Raw genomic sequence first — 22,609 nt, 5'->3', positions numbered from 1 at the left:
CATTAGCTCACTGGGGTCAATATGGAAAAGTTGAACTTGTTGAAGTGTTTATGTGGACATCGCTTACTATCTCGAGCCATCTCGGTCTCATGCACAAACATTGATTTACCGGTCGTGTTATCATCCTCATCTTCTAACTGTGTGACTATCGCACTTTGGTATCATTTGTAGACTTTTCTGAAACCTACCAATGTCAGAAACTAAAAAGCTAGTCGATCTATCGAAGCTGCCCGAGAGGTAAGCTTCACACAGACTTAGAGATTATCTTTTCTAGAATCCTGTCAATTCTCGTTGCGCATTCCGATCCGGTGACCCAGAAGACCTTTGAAGAGGAGCTTCCCGATATAACACTTACTCAACTTCTCCCGGTTCTGAACCGGATGCAAAAGGAGGGCCAAGTGGAAGTCTTGGTTAATTCTAATCGAACTCTCTCCTGGCGTATGCGTGAAATTGGCAACATCGAGTAGGTTATCTCTTACATTAACCCCTGCTTTTAGTAAATTAAAGTCCCTCACAGATGTAGAAGAGAGTCTGGTATACAACTGCATCCGTAAAAACGGAAACGAGGGTGCGACGGTCAAGGCTATTTCAATTGATACCAAACTGCCTCAGAATCGCCTGCCTCGCATCTTAAAATCTTTGATAGGGCGTAAATTGGTCAAGGAACTACCTGTGTTGGCAGGGAGTAAGCAAAAGATCTTCCTTCTCTATGAGCTTGAACCGAGCGAGTCGTTGGCTGCTAACACCCTGTTTGCTGGTGAGACTGGAGTGGATGGCGAGTTTGTGGCAATGCTGCGGACGGCCTGCTTGAAGTACATTCAGGACAAGGTGAATCGTATTTCTAATCTGCACCATGACGATTATTTAAGCTGTTACTTTACCTATGTTTCATTTGCCCATATAATTTCAGTAGGGTGCATTTTGGAAGCCAGTGGCATTGACTAACATAAAGTATTGCATTTTATATGTTTAGACTGAATCGGTTTCGAAAATATCAGATCCTTTAAAAAGGTGGAACTCGTCGTATGCCTCCGTTGAAGAGTTTCATCGCTTTATCACCGATGCTAAACTCTGCACGGTTCGTTCATCATTTATGGTTTCTTACGTCTCTTCTACTTAACTTATATACCTAGGCAATGAATTAATAGGCTAGCCACGTGATATCATTGAGCAGTGAATTTGGTCATCTACCGGATTAGCTTTATCTCAACCAGTAGAAGGCGTACTCGTCCCGTAGCCTTAGTTTTTTGTCTAGATTCCTTCGTTGCTGGCAGATGTGGAATAATTCCTATACGGCCTTTCCTTCGAGGTATAATGGGAAAAGCTCCTGATTAAAATCTAGCCATTTAAAGGTAGTGTCCTGATGACGGTGCCGTTTTCCCACAGGTCCCCCTGGTTCCCTCAGATGTAAAGACGGTGCTTGACGCCCTGGTCTACGGCGGCGAGTTGGAGATGAAGCAGTCGACGACGGTAGACACAAGTGCTGTGGACGAGAAGGGCGAGAGTAAGCCGACCACAACTCGATCTTTCCTGTACCGCCTCGCTCCTCGAACTCCCGGCTTTGCTTTCCTCGCTCACATTCCATGCACCATTGCCCTCGTAAGTTTTCATTCCCACTCATTTTTGCTTCAATAAGTCGTTAACTGGTTGAACTATTTTGTGAATTCTAATTCCATAACTAATAACCAAGCCACGACCTCCCCTCATTTTTAAGTCTTCCTGAGGTTCTTACTCATCTTGTTTACATCGTTTTTACTGCATCCAGGTGAAAAACAGCTCAGATTTTATCGCCACTTGCATTTTGAGTTGTATCCCTTAATTGGCTGCTTAATTTTCATATTGCATGGGGTATAACTGGCGTTGGCAAGCTGTGCGCACTCGGGTCAATTCAAAGCTACCACGTACCAATCTTGTATTAACTCTCCCAAATCGGAAACTGCTCTTACCACGAAACTACCTTCCCAATCCTCACTTTTAGCATGTCTAAATTACACTTGCATTTATTCCTTCAAAATTTTTCGCCATTAAAAAATGAACACCGCTTGGAATCAGACTCGTGACTTATTTGGTTACTCGGCTGGGACTACCACCGAAAACTGGCAAGTGGCGAATAATTGTCTTATATTTTCGCATTTTCTGTACAGTTTCTTCTCGTCTCCTTTAGAATAAAAGACGCAGTCGAACAGGAGGAGTAATTTGTCCCCCAGATTGTCCCATCTTTTCTGCTTTCTTGGACAGCGGCACCTCTACTGGTCCAAATGTAAATACAAAAGACTAACATTTATTCAGCTTCACACACACTTTTTGCTTCCTTGGGTTCCGAGCGAATGCAAAAGTTCAACTTGTGTGTGTATGTGTACTGCCGAAAAAACGTTAAATTCAGTACCAGAAGGTGGGCATTCGCTGTCGCTTCTCTTCGGGAGCATAGACCCGCATCAACTCCTCCTCAAAGGTCTCCAGTCGTTCTGGTGCAACGAAATCCACAGTTGTCTTGGTGACAGCTTCCGTGGGAGTGTCCTTTTCCCCCACCTCGGCGGCCACAGGATCAGTGAGGTCGTCGAGGATGCGAGCAGCTGTGGGCAAGGGCAGCAGGTGCCCACTGCGCTTGGAGACGCGCACGCGGTTCCCCTGCGAGTCGTAGCGCCACACTGCTTCGCAGGGCGTCCTATCGGAGGGGTCCATGAGAGCCACCTGGAGGAAGGGCAAATGCATTACTACCCAGGACGATAACCACTAGTTTGCCTATGAAAAGTATATTTCACCGAAGCTTATATGTGGGCGGGAGGAGGATTGTAAGAAACGCACCTCTTCGTTGATTTTGAGGTAGTTCTCATCAGAAATGAGGGGCCCTTTGCCCTCAGGAGATCGATAGCGAGGATTTAAGCCTTCTACGTAGACGAGATTCCGCATTTTTATCACCGAACTCACAATGCCAATCTGGGAGAGCAAACAAACAAAAACAAACGTGACTTAGAGTTCACATAAACCCTCTTACTAATATATGTGACACCACAAGATCATGATAAAGCCGTAACAAAGGCATAGGTGTCACAAAGTAAGTTTGCGCATATCCTGCCTTCAGCAAAGAGGCTTAAGCGTTACTGCTACTTGAACTAAGTGAAGCTTCCACATGCCCCAATAAGGGAAGTCTATTCCATTTCGTCTGAACTTTTTTTGCCCTACAGACAGTGGTTTATTTTACAATCGTACATCCAAAACGCTGAAGAAAAAAGGGGATGCGCACTCAGAGAAAGTGTAACGGTCATGCGGCCCCATGGTCTGTTATGGTTCAACCTCTATGCTTGTGACATGGGGTCCTGGCCATAGCAACAGGTCAAGGACGTTCAGAACTCGTTTTACGGCAAGAGGTTTAAGCAGTCGGTCCTTTGATCAATGCTGCAAGTCCAATAGCTTCCAGCTGTGATAATGATGTGCCATGATTTCCACTAATCAACAAGAGAACGTGTAGAACTAGTCATCTTAAATCTCCCGAAGGATAAGTCGAATACAATGGGACTGCCGACCCGGACGTGGAGTTTGAGTAACCCTATCACAGGAGTCTACTGAAACAATTTCAGCAGTATTGCTGGGATAAATTGATAAAAAGATGATTGTAAAAGGCGGTCTTCGAGAAAAATAGGAAAAAATTCCAAAAATGCAACATTAGAAAAGTGTGCGAAAATGCAATAGGGATGAAAAAACCTGGACCGCAAGCACAACACAACGACAATAGGAAATTATCAGCATGGTCAGACTCAGCATTATTCTCGCATAGAACGAGGTTTTCGCTCACAAACAAAAGAAGGCAACGGCACAGGAAGCCTCTAGCTGTTGGTGAGTTGCACTAACATTAAAAGCAAAACGGCGTCGTAGTGGGTGGATAAAATGAAGCACGAAGAGTGTGAGAATAAAGTGTAACTATGAGATTTCCCTAAGAGCTTTTATGAAATAAGCTAAACTCTCACACTTTAGTGGCCCAATTCGGGTAATCACTGGTCACCAACACCATGGGAGGCAGGTAAAGTCACCCAGTGCTGGCTAGCACGATTCTAGCGTCTTCAAAGGGTACTTCACTTCAAAGCTGCCTCCGCAACAACTCTTTGTTTACAAAACTCCACCAAGTGAATTCCAATCCCATCGCCCTGAGCTGTTTCTGATTTGAGACATGAAATTGAACAGTAAAACAACTCCAACTGTTGAAGTAGATTTTGAGTCCGGGGGAGGGAATATTTACGCACGAAAAAAATTTACCCACAAGTGAGAATCAGCAATAACATGAGCAATAATACCAAATGTTGGTAAGTTGAATCCGAATGTAAACAAAAAAGGGGAAAAAATAAGTACTCAAATAATTTAAAACAATTTGAAGCGTCTTCTCAGAGTTAGGAAGACAAATTCGAATTAAGTGATTCAACTCCTGCACTTGATCGAGGTGATCTCGATATTCCTTGAGCAATAGAACAGGGGCAAGGACGGTAGCCCTGCTTCAGAAAACAAACGTTACTTGGTCTTATCCATTAGTTTTCAAAATTCCAGGCATGAAAATGAAAATTTAATGTTTTCAAAACGCTACGGAATGAATTTCAATTGCTCCAATTAGTCCCGTTGCATGAAGGAAGCGTGAAAATGGAAGGGATGATAAGTAGTATATTGCCATTTTCAGCAGACAATAAATGCAACCCAAAACGAAAGTCCCATGAGCAAAATTGGCAAAAGATTCTTGTTTCCTAAGCGTTTTGCTAGTTATAAACAGTTACTACAGGAATTCTACTTGTAATGAATTTCAGCAGTTTCGATGACCTGAGACGGTTAGAGCAAGATGAGGGGAAGAAAGGAACGGAACCAAGTTGAGCGACCACCACGAATAGAAGAACGAAGGATTAAAGAGGAAAGAATAAAGACTATTTATCAGGTGAATTTCAGAGCCTCTTTCTAAGTGGATACTTAAAATGCGAAGAAATAGCGGGGAAAATAAACGGTTAAAAGTAAGTTAGGGCTACCGAGGGGGAGAATTAAAGCGAGTGGCTAGTCAAAAAAGAGATAAACCTTGCCCCTGCTGACTCCCTTGAGCACAATAACACGATCGCCCTTGAAGATGGTCTGTTCCTCGGGACTCATACCAGTGAGGCGTTCGCGAGTGCGTTTGCCGTCGGGATGAACAACACACCAGTCGGTACGATAGGGAAAGGTCGAGAGGCGGTTCGCAATATTCCACGGTGGCTGCTCTGAGAAGCGCCATACTGGCAGCCATTTCTCCTCTGCAAACTGTAGCAATAGAAGTATTTGTTAAATATGTTTGTATTGTCAGGTCTCGGAAAGAAATAGAAACGCCCACCCACTTGAACTACTAATGATGCATCTTGTCACTTTATGATGGAAAATCATCGATGTCAGTTGCCACCAAAGAAATTTGGAGAGTAGAAGACGAGACTTGCAAACAATAGAAAGACTCCTTAAGTTGTGTGCTAGTAGGCTGCGAAACACACAACACCAAAATTGTTTCGAGTTCGCTTAGTTGTAGCACACCAAATAAGTGATTGCGCACCGAAAGGACATGATTTCACTACCTTCGCGAAAAACCCGGAGAAGGGGTAGAAAACGATAAAATTGCAGCAAAAAGGGCTTTACATAGGACCAGTTGAATACTTCCATTTCTTCCAAGATGCGGTCCATTTCATGGAGGCTGGTGCAGGATCCAGTTTCTACAGATCATCAAAATTGCATGGCCAGTTTGAGCTTCCCTGGAAGTGATTGACCTATCTCAATAGACGTATCATCCCTAAAGGTCTAATTGCGGCTATGATGGAATTGACAGATCTAATGAAGTTATGCTGTGTGAGGAAAATCAACGCTTCAGCTTGAGACATTGTTTTGGCATTAAGTTCCAGTGTAAAATGCTTGCAACTCATGAATAAATCCAGTGTTAGACCATTTTCTTAGCAATGACTATGCGAAAATAGTTCATATCACTATACTGATGACAAAAAAGGCCTTGAGACGGCTTCCCTTTGGATCAGTGTTTTATGCATGCGAATGAAGCTGATCAAGTCTTCTAGCTACCTTACCTTAATCTATCCACTGGGCCAACATCTGTTAGATACCTACGGCCCTCCAACATAGCTGCTTCACGATTAAGTTTACGATCACCGGAGTAAAAATTTGCCAGCCATCGAGTTGTGGGTTCATCAGATGTCCTTGACAGCCAAAGGGTCTCGACGCATCACAATGCTTATTTGAAACATAACAATTATCCGCACTAAAAATCACGATTTAAAGGACAATGAGCTATTGCAATGGATAGAGGCTAAATGGCAACTTCCAAATCCAGCACATGAGGAAACCCCTAACAAATGCTTGCGAATGATGCGTAATCTTATAGTCATAAAATTCCAACCAAAAAACGCCGATATTTCAGTTCTTCTCACTCACAAGTTAGCTCAATCCCTATAATATTTTTTACAAACATCAGGCCCCCTGATTCGACACACTAGAATCGGGTCACTGATCGAAACAAGCCTGTTATTGGAACACGGGAAGTAGCAGACAGGAATCAGTAAGCAACGACTTCAAAACCGCTCGGGGAAGGGAACATCGGAAATCCCACCACACTTTTCATGTCGTTTGCTATGCTAATATTTGAGGCTGAGGTAGCTTGATGCAAACATGAAAGAAAGAGCTACTCAAAACTTCGCACATATATCACTCAAATCCTTGGATTGATCACAATGACAGATCTGAGTAAGGGTGTATTATTCATAATAAATAGTCTGAAGGGACAGAGTGATCAATTTGAAGAAGACATTTTATAGAAAAGCATGAAACTAAGGTGTACTTACATAGTCCCAACGAGCAATGCTAAATAAATTGTAAAAGTCGTTTCGAAAACGATAGTTTTAAAAGAACTTTAAAAAAGAACCAGAATTTGAGGTGCAATTAACACGTTTCCTAGTTGTAGAGGCCACAAAATACTATGGCATTCCATATAAACATACCATTCATTTAATACTGCAGACTACGGGAATTCAGGTGATTTAAAGTGGAACGTGCCTGTCTCGATCACACATGCCTATGTAGCAAAATTTCAGCTTAATAACAGTTGAGTAGAAGTTGGAGATTTACGCGTTAGCCATTTTAAAGGTCCTATTAAGTAAGGAGTAAATATAAAGGGACAAACCTCGTGAGGTTTGGCGTCAGGCAACTCGAAGGGCATAGAGCGATCCATCTCGAAGGACCAGCCCTGAAGATCACCGCGAAAGACGGGACGAAAACGCAGCAGTCGCGCCACGTAGCGGGGCCAATAGGCGAACTGGAAGGCGGGATTCTGCGAAGCAAAATCGTAACCCGCTCGGATTAGATGAAGAATTGCGACTGCCTCCTTACAGTAGTCTATTTCGGCTCACGCTACCCCACTCAATTGTACCCGACATAATGTGCGTTCTTCTTTCGATTTCGTTTGATCCTGAGTTGGGAAACCTTAAATGTGCCAATATTGGAGTGGAGAACTTGGTGGAAACACGAGGCATTGTATCTACCTGTGGTGAAACTAAACACTTCTGTATGCACACATACATAGGCGCAGAAACAATTTGGTAAAATAGAGGTTCTAAGGTTGCTTATTACTTTTCTAAAAAAGGGATAGTTGAACAGGTCGGAAGTTAACGATCTGCATTATTTCATCGCCACATGAATTCACCAAGTAAACAGATATCGACAGAACTCAAAATTTCGTTTAAAATCACTTGACCTGCATACATGGCCTAATCAAGTGTACCGTGTACATTTTGACCGTTAATTTGCAACCATTTCTCGGATCGGCTAGACGTGAGAGTTGAAATAGATGAACAGAGGGTGCTGCCCAAGTCTTGCTGACCAATGGGAATCGAGTTACCAGACTGGTGAAGGATTATGCGTGAATGCGAGGTAGACGTCTTTAAAAAATCAATTTATGATGTAGCAAAAAAACAATTAACAACATTTTTACCAATTAGGAGATGACGTATAGAAAACAAACAGAGCAAAACAAGCAGAAAAGACATTTTGAAAAAAACTGTAGAGTTGAGCCACTCTTTATTACTCATAAATATAAATAAACGACAGGCATCAAATACAGGAAATAAAAGAAGAGAAATGAAGGGAACTCTACATGCACAATTTAAGCCATGCAAATGAGGTGGTAAGCGCAGGCAATTGTACGTTTGTTACGAAATTGCCCTCATCCTGGTTCCAACACAAGAAGTGAAGCTTTGCATGTTTGATTCGTTTGTTAGCTTAAAAAGAAGAAGTAAGAAATGAATACCTGATGCCCCGTATTATCACTACTAGTCAGATTGAATTGTAATGTTTAATAAGCGAACTATTTTACACATTTTACAAGAGCCTCTTTCAGGTATGGGCCACGAATGCTTATCAAAATTCTAGTCTTCATTGAAAGATGCCAAAACAATGCTACGTAGTCAGAAAATCCACATGAAAGTGTTTTTAATCGCGTATTGAAATATTTTGACCAGGATCTTATACCTTGGGAACTAAAACCTTCCCTAAATATGCAAAAAAGATGCTTTACCGAAACAGAAATTGTCCCCACTGCATGAGCAAACTTCACAAAACGGCATAAAATTAAGCTATTTTAAATCAAAAATGAAGTTTATCGACACTAATGACTTTCTGACATACAGTGTAAGAGAAAAAGTAATAAATGAGCATGAAATCCACAAATAGACGAAGATCGATTACGTCCGATTCAGTAACAGTTTATACAGGGTAGAAAGACAAATAATCTACTTCATTCAAAACATCCCATGGGGAAGTTGTTCGAAAGAACATCAGCCACTCCTCCCATAAACTGCTAACACTTTCTAAAGATAATTAAAAATATGGGACTTAAAAAAAGTTCCAATTCGTTAAGTTGAGTAAGGCCCTATGTGAAAAAAAGGTGATCGAGGACTTTGAAAGATTCATCCATCGGCAAAAATATTCCTACCCGACTACGTGTCCCACGAGCGAGGTAGGAGCGCATGACAGAGATGAATTCCTCCGCGCTTAAGTGACCATCCCCATCGGCATCGAATAACAGGAAGACCGTGTTGACGATGACGTCGTTCATTCGTTTACCGGTCACAGCACGAGCTGCACGCTGAAACTCTTCTGCAAGGCGAAGAAAAAGTTCATCAGCGACTGAGAAGTCAATACTGAAGCATAAAAAGGGACAAAAAACGTACCTCTCGAAATTGCGCGATTGGAGAGCATGTACATTTTAAGGGCTGAGCATAGATCTTCATATTGAAAGAGGAGATTAAAGAAAGAGCAGTAGGACTCAAAATCGATGCTGTCTTCTTCAAACATTATGCTCTCTGCGACAAGCTCAAGCCCTTTTCCTTTTAGTTTGTCCGGCAGTTCGGCGTACCGCAAGATCGCCTGAGCCAATTGTAACGGCGAAATCGAGTCATCTCCGCAGCTAAAGCGATAAAACTCCGCTCGCAGAACCTCAGTTTGCAGTCCTAAGATAAATCTGAGGTTAAAAATCAAAATTACTGCAAGGTACTACCAACTTTGCCCACAGAAAAAGAAAAAAATACTGCTTACTTAAGAAAGTCTTTATACACAAGCTTTCCACGACCGTCTTCATTGAAGAAGTGACGCTGAATTGTGGTAGAACATTGTGATGCAGACTAAACGGTTGGTGAAATGGTTAATCCCAAACCTGTTCGGCAGATTTTCCGGCCCAAAATTTCATGTTGCATAAGTTCATTATCTGTCAACGCTAAGTCAGCAGAATCAACTTTACCTGAAAGAATTCAGACTTTTCTATACTTTCACTGAAATCCTGATCAAACATCCTGAATAGTACATGCAAATTATAACTGCTGTCTAAGAATGCAGAAAGGCATAAAAATAACCTACTAGTTAATACTGATAGTAAAAAGAGGTATTCTGAACAAGAAATCAGTCCACTTCTGTCAAGAGTGTGAAACAAGGCACCACAACTCGAAGAAACACGAGGTGTCTTAGCAAGAAGCTGTTCCGCCATACCGGTATCAATCACGTGGCGTTTAATACTGACTGGCGGTCTAGCACCGGTTACACAATCAATGAAATCTCTAGGTGTCATGAAGGCCTCACCATTAACCTCAACAGAGGCAAATTTTTGGAAGAGACGCACCAGAACATGCTGCAATCGAATTTATTATACGGATTTACCTCACCAGATAGTTCAATATCGGGTACAAAACTCAGCAATTTATTAGAGGTTCCATTTTTCTGACCAAAGGGCACAACCAGGTGAGCTGATGTGACGGCCAGTGAAAATAGAGAAGCTCCAGCGACTGTACGATACAAACGGTTCGGTAATGATGCTCTTCGCAACTGGCGAAAAATGTGTGACAAAGCATTGCGAAAAAACCGTTTCATATCTTGAATCCTAAGCAGAAGCGGCAGGCAAAAACGCAAGCCAATCAGAAAAACAAAACATGTGGTTTCATTTTCAGCACGAAGCATTCAAGTGCATTAAACAATAAAGCTACCTAAAAATATAAAAGTCCTGGCTGAGAGTGATGAATAAGCTAAGCACTATTTTTGAGTTAGCGGACGTGTATTTTATACAGAGTAGAAATTCAAACTGACGGCTGCATATGTCAAAAACCGAATATTACTTAGCCAAACTTATTTTATGAGCAAGTGATAGAAAATGTAGATGCAGATTAGGCAATCTTAATTTCAAGCCCTTGGCTTACTCCTTCATACCAAGGACGGCCATTACGTAGCGTCCCGGGGCTCCCTGAAGACGAAAGAAGACAAAATTCTCGGGCAGAATCTATATTAAGCGCAGAGAAGGTGTCTGGGCTATTGACATGGCCCAAAAGGCCAGCCCACCCAGCAAGGTACAAGGGGGATAATTCAAAGTACAAAAGTGGCGCCTCACCAATGCTGGAGGATAAACCACTATCGTATTACAATTATCCCCCTAGGCAAATGCCTACATGATCCACTATGCCCTAGTTTAGCACCCTAATTCTTCTCCGAAACCGTATCAGGCCATATTACTGTGAAGAGCATGTACTTGTACTGTCAGGGAAAATGAAGCTCAATTAGTGTATCCTAAAGGCCGAAAATCAAGGCGAGACTATAATCTGCTGAGATTTAATTTATCGTGTAACTAGAGTCAGAGTTAAACAAGACTCTAGGCTTTACATTTGTTTGGTGGTTGCTTCTTAAATGTTTGCAAACAAGTACTAATAAGACGCACATGTGGAGCGAGACTCATCGGTCTCCGCTTTCCTATTTCTAGCGTTCTTAGACAAGTCCGATTGACTCATTTTGGACATATTTATTAGAAATGAAAAGATTGAGGGAGAAAATGCAACGTTCAAGAAGGAGGGGAACCGCAGTCACTAAGTACGGGAGAGGACGAACCGGTCACGAGATTCGAATTTTTTGCTTGCCTCCTTTCTGAAATGTCCATTAAAACCAATAAGTATTACACACACCACAGTAGTTACAAGGAATGCGTTTTATAGTTTAGGTCTGTTTGTTGGAATATACAATAAAGCTTAGTTTCATAAATCGCATATGCTCCAACTTAAGGCGTAGTTCTGGACATCATATTACACGTTCCTAAGACAGTGTGTTTATAGGAATTTCCTTTGTGCTAACGGACCAAAAGAAGGCGAACGCCAAAGAACACTTTGCTAGATGCGGTCTTTATTATGCTGTCAAAAGTTGGTCTTAGAGAGGCCTCTAAATATTAGAAAATAGCGTGCGAATGTGTTAAACCTGAGTCCAAAACTGTGCCCCTTGAAGTCACACATGGCTAGAAGCCAGCAGAAACTCAAGATTTGAGTATCTGCTCCTCAAGTAAAATATGCGTAGCACTCTGAATTTTTTAAGGGAAAAAAGAATTATACCAGGACTAAAACTCTATTTCCGACGTATGGAAAGGCACAGAATTTGTTAACATGACTCAGACACCATGCCGTTTAGCAAAAGCGCATAGGCGGAGCCTAACTTTCTTGGAAGATTAAAACGGATACTTAAGCAAATAGGCAAAGTTTTGCAGCATAAATTTGATTAAATTATATTGTGCTAAGACCCCCTTTTTTAAGCAAAAATCAGCAATAAACAGTATTACCATGCATAAACCATTGCATTAGAAGATAAACAGAAAGTCCTCTCTCTAAGTGCTTCTCTATATCGTGACAGCTCATACAAGCATGGAAATAAATGTAATACGATGGTGGTTTATCCCTCGGTATTGGTGAGGCGCCACTTTTGTACTTTGAATTAGCCTTCGTGTACCTTGCTGGGTGGGTTGGCCTTCAGGCCATCCCAGTAGCCCAGAAACCATCTCTGTGCTGAATATATGGTAGCGTCCCAAGACTCCCTGAAGACGAAAGAAGACACAACATTCGGGCAGAATAAATATATTCAGCACAGAGAAGGTGTCTGGGTTACTGGCATGGCCCGAAGGCCAGCTTACCCAGCGAGGTACAAGAAGTACAAATGTGGTGCCTCACCAATACCGAGGGATAAACCACCATCGTGTTACAATATATTTTGCCCGAGTATTATGTAGTCTTCAATCTTCAGGGAAGTCTGGGGACACTGCATGGGTTCATTATTACCCTAGGGGATAGTGAGCAGATTATAGAACCCAGCAAGAAACCGCGTTTCTAAAAATAAGTATGCATAGCGTAAAGTTCATAGGTCCCGCGTGGTTAAACGCGGAATTTAACAGACATCAGGTTAATACAAACTTGGCGTTACATTGAAATCCACCCAAGAAGTTGCCAGTATTTTATTTTGCGTCACAAGACTTATCAGTTTTCTTAAGTGCTTTGCTCACTTTGTTAGAATATCGATGCGTTTGAAATGAGCATAAGATTAAATAGAAGTAGATTTGCATATCATATATTAATATTCCTAGTTTCCAACAATTTAGCTCAACCTTTGCTTTTAAAGAAAAAGAAATTTTTTGTATGTTTGGAGTTAAAAATACTTTACAAAACCTTCAGACAACTTATGACTACAAGCAGTCTCAGTTTGCTAAGCATTCATTCAGTGACCTAGAAACTAGATGTAATGGCCCACCTAGCCCATATTTTTCCTGGGTGAGGGATCGCCTAATACTTTGTTTGTTAATGGTATTCTGTTAGTGCATTTGATTAGCATCGTTTTAGTTTGGAAATGAACACAAAAAAGCGGAATCTGAGGAAGAGGGCTGCTAGTGAGAGTGATGAAGAAGAGAATATTGCAGAAGCACCACCGTACGGTCTTTTTCATTTTCTTAGTGGGTTAGAAATGAGCCACCAGATGACGATGCCGATGATCCCATGAGGGAGTATGAGGAGGAAGAACGGGACAGGGAGAACGACATAAAGGAACGAGACGCTTTTGTTCAGCGCCTTTTAACTAGAGACAATGAGTCGAATAAGAAAGCTGTCCGTGGTTCTCGCTTGGAGGAAGATCTTAAACGTCTGGAACGTGGAGAAGTGGTAAGTTTATTAATTTGGGGCTTAACGAAGCCCTAGACAAGGGAGGAACTTCTCGAAGAACTTAAGAAGAAATCCCGCTGGGAATACCTGAAGAAACGACAGCTAGATAAACTACAGGATTTGGAAGCGGAAATCCGTGATGAAGAAACGTTCTTTGGCGAAGAAGAGCAAGTCTTATGTTTTTTTAAGTCTTGTAGGCTTACTGAGCTTGAGCGGACCGAACTTAAATACAAGCGAACGATTCTTGAGGCAGCAAACGCTCACAAAGTTGTCACGGCTGAACAAAATGCTCAACATTATTTTATTCCGACGGAGAATAAGGTAATCTACTTAATTGTTTCTTTATCTTTGATTAGCGTCCTGACGACACGTACTATGAAACTGAAGCTGAAAAAGGCCCCCACGGTGAAAATCGAAGATGGGAACAAGAACACCTAAGTTCAGCCCTATTTAAACTTGGTGCCAGAGACAGCAAAGTCAAGGTACGTACGAAGGTAGTTTTGAAGACTGCATTCCTTTGCATTTGTACTTATGCGGTGAGTGCTTTGTATTTGTAGGAAAAGTACGAACTTATTTTGGACGATGAGATAGAATTTATGAAGGCCCTGACCCAACCTGGCTCAAATGTAAATCTTGAGCCAGAATTGACACCCGAGGAGCAGTTGCGCAGGCGTTCTGAGGAGCAGAAAAAGACTCTTCAGGAGACTCGCAAATCCCTTCCAATATATAACTTTCGTAGAGCCCTACTGGATGCAATCAAAGATCATCAGGTCCTTGTAATTGAAGGCGAAACAGGTTCTGGAAAAACCACTCAAATACCGCAATATTTGTACGAGGCCGTAAGTTTGCAAATTTTCTGAACTTGTCGCCTTGATTTTCCAGACATTATTTTTGTGTACCTAGGCTTAAAGGTATTTCAAAGCACTTTTAGGATTTGTGATTTGTAAGTACATTCGCTAACAACTTTCATGATGGTGTTTTTATTAATCTAGTTACTGGAATGTAGTACCCTCACCTTCTTTCTAGTGGCGGCTTTCCATGGCCTTATAAATTTTTTCCTGAACGTTTTTAATTCATCTTTTTTGGTTTCTTCAGCGAATTCGGACGGTGTGGGTAAATTGTTTAGACATTTCTGAAATTACAACTCGTTAGCGTTACAGCAAAGTGGGTAGGATTGCTTAGCCGCCTTCCTTTAGCACTGTTGTTGATTCGAGTCTGCTTTGAACCTTACATTTCGTAACTTTTTTTTAACACATGGTGTAGAAGGGAGTCACTCAAGTCCTTTTCTTTTATCACTTTTACTGATGTTGTAACATCTCAAACATTCTGCACGTCATTATCGGGTGAGAACGCCCCTGTTTTCACATGAATCTGTTGATGGAGAAATTTGGTGTAGCATACAAACCAGAGGATTTCCCTAATTCACTTATTGAAGTGTATAAACCTTATTACTCTATGTAAGTTCGCCCACATGGAACCGCTAATCTTGAAGTAGACTGTTATATTATCAAATATAAATATGCCCTGGCCTGGCACACTGTTCGGCAAGTTGTTTTCGGATTGGCAAGGTATCTTTAGATTGGTATACATTCCTCACTGCCTTCCGGCATTTTTGCTTATCACATTCTGAAAAACAATTTTCAATGAGTCATTTTTCCATAACTTATTAGCAGCCTTTGGTATGTTTGATCTGTCTGTCATCGACTATGGGACCATTAGGAATTAGCAAAGTGAATGGAGATCTGAGTTATCCCAGTTGAGGGTGAGTATCATTGTTTTCAAACTTGCTTAAAGTGCTCAACATCAACGCAAATAAATAAATCTTCAAAGAAAGGTATGCCAGCAAGGCATGTCGTCCGGCGAGTTGATCTTCGGGTAATATTTTTATGTATAGTCTCCGCTTTCTCCAATTCTATGTGGTAGAAAATCGCACCAGTAACTGGCGGAATAGGAGAGGGGGCAATTAAAATATCTGAAAGCTCTTCATCCGTGACTAAGATGGCATTTTGGGCAACCAATACATTGAGAGCACTGTATCTTGCATCGTGAGATAGGCAGAATAACCGTCTGCTTACCCTTGACCCTACTTGCAGGGCTACTGCAAGGCCGGTAAGCGGATTGGTTGCACACAGCCGCGCCGAGTTGCGGCTATGTCAGTGGCAGCACGAGTGGCGCAGGAGATGTCGGTGAAGCTGGGTCTCGAGGTGGGCTACACCGTCCGTTTTGAGGACTGCACCTCAGAACGCACGATGGTGAAGTACATGACCGACGGTATGCTGCTGCGCGAGTTCCTCAGCGAGCCCGATCTCGCCTCCTATTCCGTCATGATGATTGACGAGGCGCACGAACGCACCCTCCACACCGACGTCCTCTTTGGTCTCGTCAAGGTGAGCCTTGATACTCCGCTTGCTCATTTTTCTCGGCAATGACATAACGCTCGTTCCTTCTCTGTAGGATGTGGCCCGATTCCGACCTGATTTGAAACTTCTCATCAGTTCAGCCACTCTGGACGCGCAGAAGTTTTCCCACTTCTTTGATGACGCGCCCATCTTCCGAATTCCTGGCAGACGATATCCTGTTGATATCTACTACACCAAGGCACGTTGCCGATTCCATAGTTGTGGTGCGCACATGCTCTCATATCACTATTCTTGATTGATTTTGCAATGTTGATCTCTGAGGTACGGTAGACTTATACATTAGGAGTAAAAGCTTTATAGCTTCAAATCTTTTGCTCCCAAAGCAAATGGGATGATGACTCAGCAGGCAGTCTGAGAGTCCGATTATAAAGAAGATCAAAGGTGTGGGAGCGGCAGTTTTCACGAAATCGGTGTTGTAACCATCACTAGTTTCTGCATTTAAACTCGTTTGTCGCTACAGAGGAGCATGGGTTATCCGTATTTGCATGAAAGTAAATGAATGCCTGGCTAAGGGTAGAAACGATGCAGCAGCCACTTTCGGGGACTACCGGGAATGGAATCCAAAATACTTGTACAGGCTTATCACCTTCATAATTTTTGGTTTTAAGCCGACCTGAAAGATTTTGTTGAACTCCCTGTTTGAGGAGGCATTATACTTTTACCCGAAGCTTAGAAGTGTGAGCTTTTGCTACTTAGGCGCCGGAAGCGGACTACATAGAGGCGGCGATAGTGACAGTGCTGCAGATTCACGTTACCCAACCGCCGGGAGACATTTTGGTCTTTTTTACGGGGCAGGAGGAGATTGAGACGGCCAATGAGGCGTTGCTGGAGCGCACCAAAAAGATGGGTAGCAAGATGCGCGAACTCATCATCCTCCCTATTTACTCCGCTCTTCCCTCTGATATGCAGGTTGGTGCGCCTCGTCCCTCATTACCCTCTTTTCCGATCCTCGCTTATTCTGTGTCGTTGCTCCTCTTCGGAGCTTTGTTCATGCATACTTCGTTGAATAGGTAGTTGGTAGCGTTCTGTGCTTCCGATAATTTCTTGCCTTTTCTCAATTTGTGATGTAGGAGAGAACTTATGGCTACACTCAATTTCTCCGTTTAATCTGGGGATATTGCACAGAATTGACGTTTGATTGTGTTTATTGCTCTGGGGAATTGTGTTTTTGATGTTGATGGGGAGTTCGTGGCGCACCTTGGTTCCTCACTTGATCTAGGTCTGTTCCACTGAATCGGCATGCAGTTTTGCTCGGTAATTTGGAAACAAAAATGAGCTTAAATGTCGAATATGGAACCTGTATCAAAGGAGATGCTAGGCGTTTGTCACATGAATCACGGTTTGATCAAGTTAATGTGCTTTATTTCAGTCATTTGTTCATTGTATGGTTTCTCTATGCTATTGCTTCACTTTATTCAATTTTCACACCGCAAGCAAAAAGTTATTTAGAGTGTTATACTTCATCCCCAAATTTACTTAAATAATCTTCAACATTTTTTATGACTTGCTGCGGTAGAGTACTTCAACGGGTAGGGCTAAGAATTCGCTGGCGAAGGGGTCATTGTGAGTTTTTATTACTTACACACATAAAGTCCTTTAAACATGGGAACGCATGGCAATTAACACTCATTTTTTTCTGTAAGTCTTTCCACTAAGTAAAGGATTGCGAAAATATTGCGTGACCCTCATTTTCTATATAAAAGCATCAAGATATAGTTTTTGAAATGAGAACAAAAGTACTATATCCTAAATTTCGGGATTAAAAAAATTAAGGGCGGATTCAGTAGTTTATAATATGTTTATAGTGGTAAGGTCCTGAAGAACCGTCTGTCATACGTTGTGAAGTGCTATGGTTTTAGTAATCCCTATTCCTTTTATGGCCCTCCAACTGCATTGTGCAGCAGTAGAATGGTAGTGAACGATCTTATCAACTGCATGCTTCTTCTTCTACAGGCAAAGATTTTCGTTCCGACTCCTCCCGGGGCAAGAAAGGTAGTCCTGGCCACCAACATCGCTGAAACCTCGCTAACAATCGACGGTATCATCTACGTCATCGACACGGGCTTTTGCAAGCAGAATTTTTACAGTGCTCGTGCCGGAATCGAGTCCCTCCTAGTGGTGCCAATCTCCCGAGCAGCAGCCGACCAACGTGCCGGCAGGTAAGCGCAGAATCGTGTTTCTGTAGCCTCCAAATCCTTCTGCTGAAGATGCTACGGAAATGAATGTTTACGAGTATAAGGACCGTGGCACTAGTAGTTTGTGGGCTCGTCGTGAACAGGGAAGTTAGATCTAGGATCATTGCGCTACGTAGTGTCCGTTTTGCTTTGGACGTCGTTCTTGACTCTCCTGTTCTTGATTCTCATGGCTCGATCATCTGTCACACCGAGAAGGCCTCTGGATGCAATGACAGCGATATATCTTGTACAATTCGATGGAGTCCTAATGTTATCTTAAGCACTGGTAAACTGAATTGTAAACATTTATTTGGATGACATTGGAAGGTCACCGTATCCCACATATCTATTGCTTTCCTTGTCAGCAATTGAAATCATAATTCATTCATCAAGGCGATGTAAAACAGTTCCTCAGAGTTTCTTAGATCCTCGTAACGGCGTTCACTGTTTTTCCCAAACTTTTTAAGCACCCTTGTTGTGAACTTGTTAAGCACATATCTCGCACCATTACTCGACATGATTCAGAATTCAACCTTCCATTTGTAATTCCCTTTTAATTCATCTATCAAAAATATATCCTTTGCTTCTGCACTAACAACAACTAGTCGATCCGTTTGAAAATAAACCCTCTTCAGAATGTCAACTAGAGTAGCCATATTCTTTGCACTGTCACTAACGTAGCACTCCGGTTATTTCTGAAGACGTTACACGTTGGATCAGTCTGGAAGTAGCTATGTTATAACAGAGACTGATAGCCTAGGTGACACCACCAGCGTGATGGCCATATTTAAATATGTGTGATTAAGACAGATATAATTTCGCCCAAAGTCTTGATCGGTGTCATGTTTACATCAGGGCGGGTCGAGTGGCGGCGGGTAAGTGTTTTCGTCTCTATACCTCGCACGCCTATCACACGGAACTGGAGGCCCAGCCGGTGCCGGAGATCCAGCGCACCAATCTTGGGAACGTGGTGCTGCTCCTTAAGTCGCTGGGCATCGACGACCTCCTACACTTCGACTACATGGACCCCCCGCCGCATGACGCCTTGGTGATGGCGTTGGAACAGCTCTATGCTCTCGGTGCACTTAACCACAAGGGTGAGCTCACCAAGACTGGACGGCGGATGGCTGAGTTCCCCTGCGATCCCATGCTCTCTAAGATGATTCTCGCCTCAGAGAAGTGAGTCTTCCTCTCTTTCTATGAGTGTCTTGCTGTAGCCTGTTTTCCTTCTCCTTTTTTGTGTCATTTACTATCCAAAATTTGCCCAGCCGTCCCTCCCATTTCTTATGGTTTTTTTAAGGTCAGATTAATTTAGCGATGCAAACTGCTACCATCTAGGATTTGAAGGAGGCCGAATGTAATCCATGGTCTTGACGTATTTTCTTTCCTTCCACTACAGGTGTTTCAGTTTTTCCATTTCTTTTGCAAGATTATTTAGATCCCACTAAAGTGAGCTTTCTTCACTTCCTCCCTACTTACATTTCTACTTTATTTAGACCGAATCACTCCAAAAGAATGCAAGAAATGATTAATTCTGTTCAGAGATCACACCCCTTTCTCTCACTGCAGTGTTTTTCATCCTCCTACTTACTTCCCCTCTGCTGATTTTTTTCGTTTATTTTCTCTTCAACAACTGCACCAGATTCGTGTTTCATGTTGGTGTGTAGTCAGTAAATTGAATTTTATTAACCAAGGAGATTTTGCGCAATACTAAACCAAGTTTGCGCGGTCCTAAATTGGTTGATTTAACTGTTCGATTAAGGAGCGTAGTTTTATATGCACCTACTCCCTTTACTTGAATTATGCGAATCGGTAAACGGAAGAGGAAACACAATGATAGCTTTTCAATATCTGGTGAACACAGTAGAATTGTTCAAATGCTTCATTTTTTCTCTCCCCACATAGATACAAATGCTCGGAAGAGGCGATCACAATTTCTGCCATGCTCTCAGTGAACAACTCCATCTTTTATCGCCCCAAGGACAAGGTGGTGCATGCTGATGCAGCCCGCAAGGCCTTCCATCACGTAACAGGAGATCATCTCACTCTCATGAATGTATACAATCAGTGGGCCAATGCTGGTATGATGTTCATCTTCTTTGTTGCTGATGCCCACCCTCCGTTTGACTACTTGTTGGCTTTCCTGGTATTGCCACTGCCTTTATTGTTTGGATTTTACCCTTTTTAATTTTACTCTCGAGACTTCTCTGCGCAATGGTGCTACGAGCACTTCATTCAGCACCGGACCATGAAGCGGGCGAGGGACATTCGAGACCAGTTTGTCAGTCTCCTGGAGCGGGTGGAGATCCAACCGATGAGTAACCCCGGCGATCATATTGGCATCAGAAAAGTGAGTTCTTTTGGCTTCAGACTTCGGTTTTAGGGCTTTTCAACCACTTATTAAACTATCTTTGCCAAGGATAAGTATTTAATCTAATTTTACTTCAATGTTTGGTTTCTCATAACTAAGAATGACTTCTCAGAGCTGTTTATTCCGAAGTTTATCTGAATTCGACCTACAGATTAGGCGGTGCCAAGCAGTAAATCTAATTCGTGTACCTTTTCAGGGGTGCGGAATTGCTTTGAAGGGTCCTTTCACACTGCTCGCCGGCTCTTAGATTTTTAGGAGCACATTATTGCCTACTGATTGCAGCGTTTCCATATACCATCGCCATAGCATGTTCAGTACGCGTAAAATGTTGATATGACCTTTCGGATTTTGAGACAATAGGGCCAATTTGATGACGAAATTGCATTCTACATTAGCAACGCATCTTGCTAATTCCCAATTGTTAAACAGCCTGCGCCAGGCGGATTTGTTTTGGGAAAGCTGAAGGTTGGCTGATTTTCTGCAGCGAGCATATTTTGTACAAGAATCACCTTAAACCCAAATCTGTTTACAAACTAGTGGCATTTTCGCATGCATTTGGGGTGTCATTTAGATTTTCAAAATATTAAGCCTACTTATACCAGTTGAAGCTTGAGCCCAACTAACTGATTCAGCTTACTATCATTGTACTCAGAGCGCGGTTTATAGCTCCATCTGATCTTCATTTGTTTACCTTAAACGTTTCTTGATCCGTTTCGGTGACCTCACGTGAGCGTTCTGGGTTCGTGCACTTTCAACTCCGATGGCCTGGCTCCATCGCTTCGACAGGACGTTGAGCGTTAATGACCGAAGCGGGCCCGTTTTGGTAGTCACTGAACTGAGTCTTGCTTTCTTTTTAGGCTCTTACGGCAGGGTTCTTCTACCACACGGCACGTTTCACGGGCAATGGATACAAGACAGTAAAGCATCAGCACACTATCCACCCACACCCCAACAGCGCTCTGGCTGAGCAACAGCCACGGTGGGTGCTCTACCACGAGTTAGTCTTCACCACGCGCGAGTTCATGCGACAGGTGACCGAGATTGAGCCCCGTTGGCTCACTGAAGTTGCACCGCACTATTACAAGTCCACGGAGATCGAGGAGGCTACACGTAAAATGCCTAAAAACCGGGGTATAGCTCGCGTCGATCTGGAGGCCCGGGACGCCTAATCGGCACATCCTCATACGCCCTTTGTACATAGGTAACATCATCCACCATCATTTTTACATCACGATTACCTGTTTCTCTGTAGCAGGCAAACTATTGAGCATGTTTACGGACCCCGGGTACATCAAGAAGTGTTGCAATTTTTCTGTCTCAACTTCGGCGTAAAGGTTATGCACGCACAGTATCCCATGGTCTTTAAAGGCGGAGTACACCGTGACCATGGCACTTGGACACTTTTGTAGACTTGTAATTTGTGTAAGTAGTCAAAACAAATTTCCCATCGGTTGACAATTCCGAGCTACCCTGCAAGCTCGGCACCTTAGGCAGCTGAGTTAGGTCCCTTGTGAATTGGGTAAATAAATTTTGGGTTGGTTATGTAAAACCCAATTGTCACAAAGGCTAGAATCCTCGCCATCCGAAAGATCAGCCTCACTATGTTAAAATCTCTCATAATCCAGCACGGGTTCTGGACATTGCTCACATGTTTAGCCTCTGGTGAGTCCGCAACTTTTTAGTCACTCATTAAGTTGATGTAGCAGTCACCTTCATGTTGAAAAACGAGGGGATGCTCTCGCTTTTTGTACTTACGGGCGCATTCAGGTGCTTACTCCCATGCCTTCCGGGCTCACGCGGATGAACACTACCTGCGCGTCAAACTCACCTGCCGCATTGAGTAATGTTCCATTTGAATGTTATAAATCAAGGTAGGGTTCACATTTCTTGTTTTTTCGAGAGTCCAACAGTTGACCCAGACATCAAATCTAGCAGAAATTTCGATGTATGTTCGATGATCTGTCCTAATTATGCAAATGCATGCAGCGAATTTCACTGCGCGCCTTTGTGTGGGAAAAAATAATTGAAAAGCCTGTTCAAATACACCGAGGATGGAAAACTGAAAGGTGAAAATATATAATGGGGACAAAGGTGACAAATGCTAAGGTCACACAAACTGACTGGCTAATATCGGCGGGTTCGAGGTCAAGGCGAAAA

At 42.6% G+C, this 22,609-nt stretch overlaps 3 protein-coding genes across 3 annotated transcripts; 2 read left to right on the top strand and 1 right to left on the bottom strand. All coding sequences in view use genetic code 11, as the record gives it.

The window, feature by feature from the left end:
• Window positions 1-190: 190 nt before the first annotated feature.
• EGR_03095 (DNA-directed RNA polymerase III subunit RPC6) lies at window positions 191-2,278 on the top strand (the record flags this gene model as incomplete). Its single annotated transcript, XM_024492344.1, has 6 exons — window positions 191-237; window positions 275-463; window positions 498-828; window positions 974-1,078; window positions 1,387-1,599; window positions 2,165-2,278. The coding sequence occupies 6 exons, from the start codon at window positions 191-193 to the stop codon at window positions 2,276-2,278; spliced, it is 999 nt and encodes a 332-aa protein (XP_024353270.1).
• Window positions 2,279-2,379: 101 nt separating this feature from the next.
• EGR_03094 (EF-hand domain-containing family member A2) lies at window positions 2,380-11,312 on the bottom strand (the record flags this gene model as incomplete). The annotated part of the gene is made up of 10 exons (XM_024492343.1): window positions 2,380-2,691; window positions 2,806-2,937; window positions 5,047-5,265; window positions 7,175-7,321; window positions 8,981-9,144; window positions 9,219-9,508; window positions 9,583-9,668; window positions 9,995-10,168; window positions 10,198-10,322; window positions 11,243-11,312. The coding sequence occupies 10 exons, from the start codon at window positions 11,310-11,312 to the stop codon at window positions 2,380-2,382; spliced, it is 1,719 nt and encodes a 572-aa protein (XP_024353269.1).
• A 1,867-nt stretch (window positions 11,313-13,179) lies between these two features.
• EGR_03093 (putative pre-mRNA-splicing factor ATP-dependent RNA helicase mog-4) lies at window positions 13,180-21,621 on the top strand (the record flags this gene model as incomplete). The annotated part of the gene is made up of 13 exons (XM_024492342.1): window positions 13,180-13,259; window positions 13,292-13,487; window positions 13,524-13,808; window positions 13,844-13,969; window positions 14,045-14,326; window positions 15,581-15,874; window positions 15,942-16,064; window positions 16,604-16,816; window positions 17,861-18,066; window positions 18,937-19,260; window positions 19,987-20,162; window positions 20,283-20,431; window positions 21,310-21,621. The coding sequence occupies 13 exons, from the start codon at window positions 13,180-13,182 to the stop codon at window positions 21,619-21,621; spliced, it is 2,766 nt and encodes a 921-aa protein (XP_024353268.1).
• Between the last annotated feature and the right edge of the window lie 988 nt (window positions 21,622-22,609).

The sequence above is a fragment of the Echinococcus granulosus genome, assembly GCF_000524195.1.
Source record: "Echinococcus granulosus chromosome Unknown EG_S00015, whole genome shotgun sequence".
Lineage (NCBI taxonomy): Eukaryota > Metazoa > Platyhelminthes > Cestoda > Cyclophyllidea > Taeniidae > Echinococcus > Echinococcus granulosus.
This window is presented reverse-complemented; position numbering and strand designations above follow the sequence as displayed.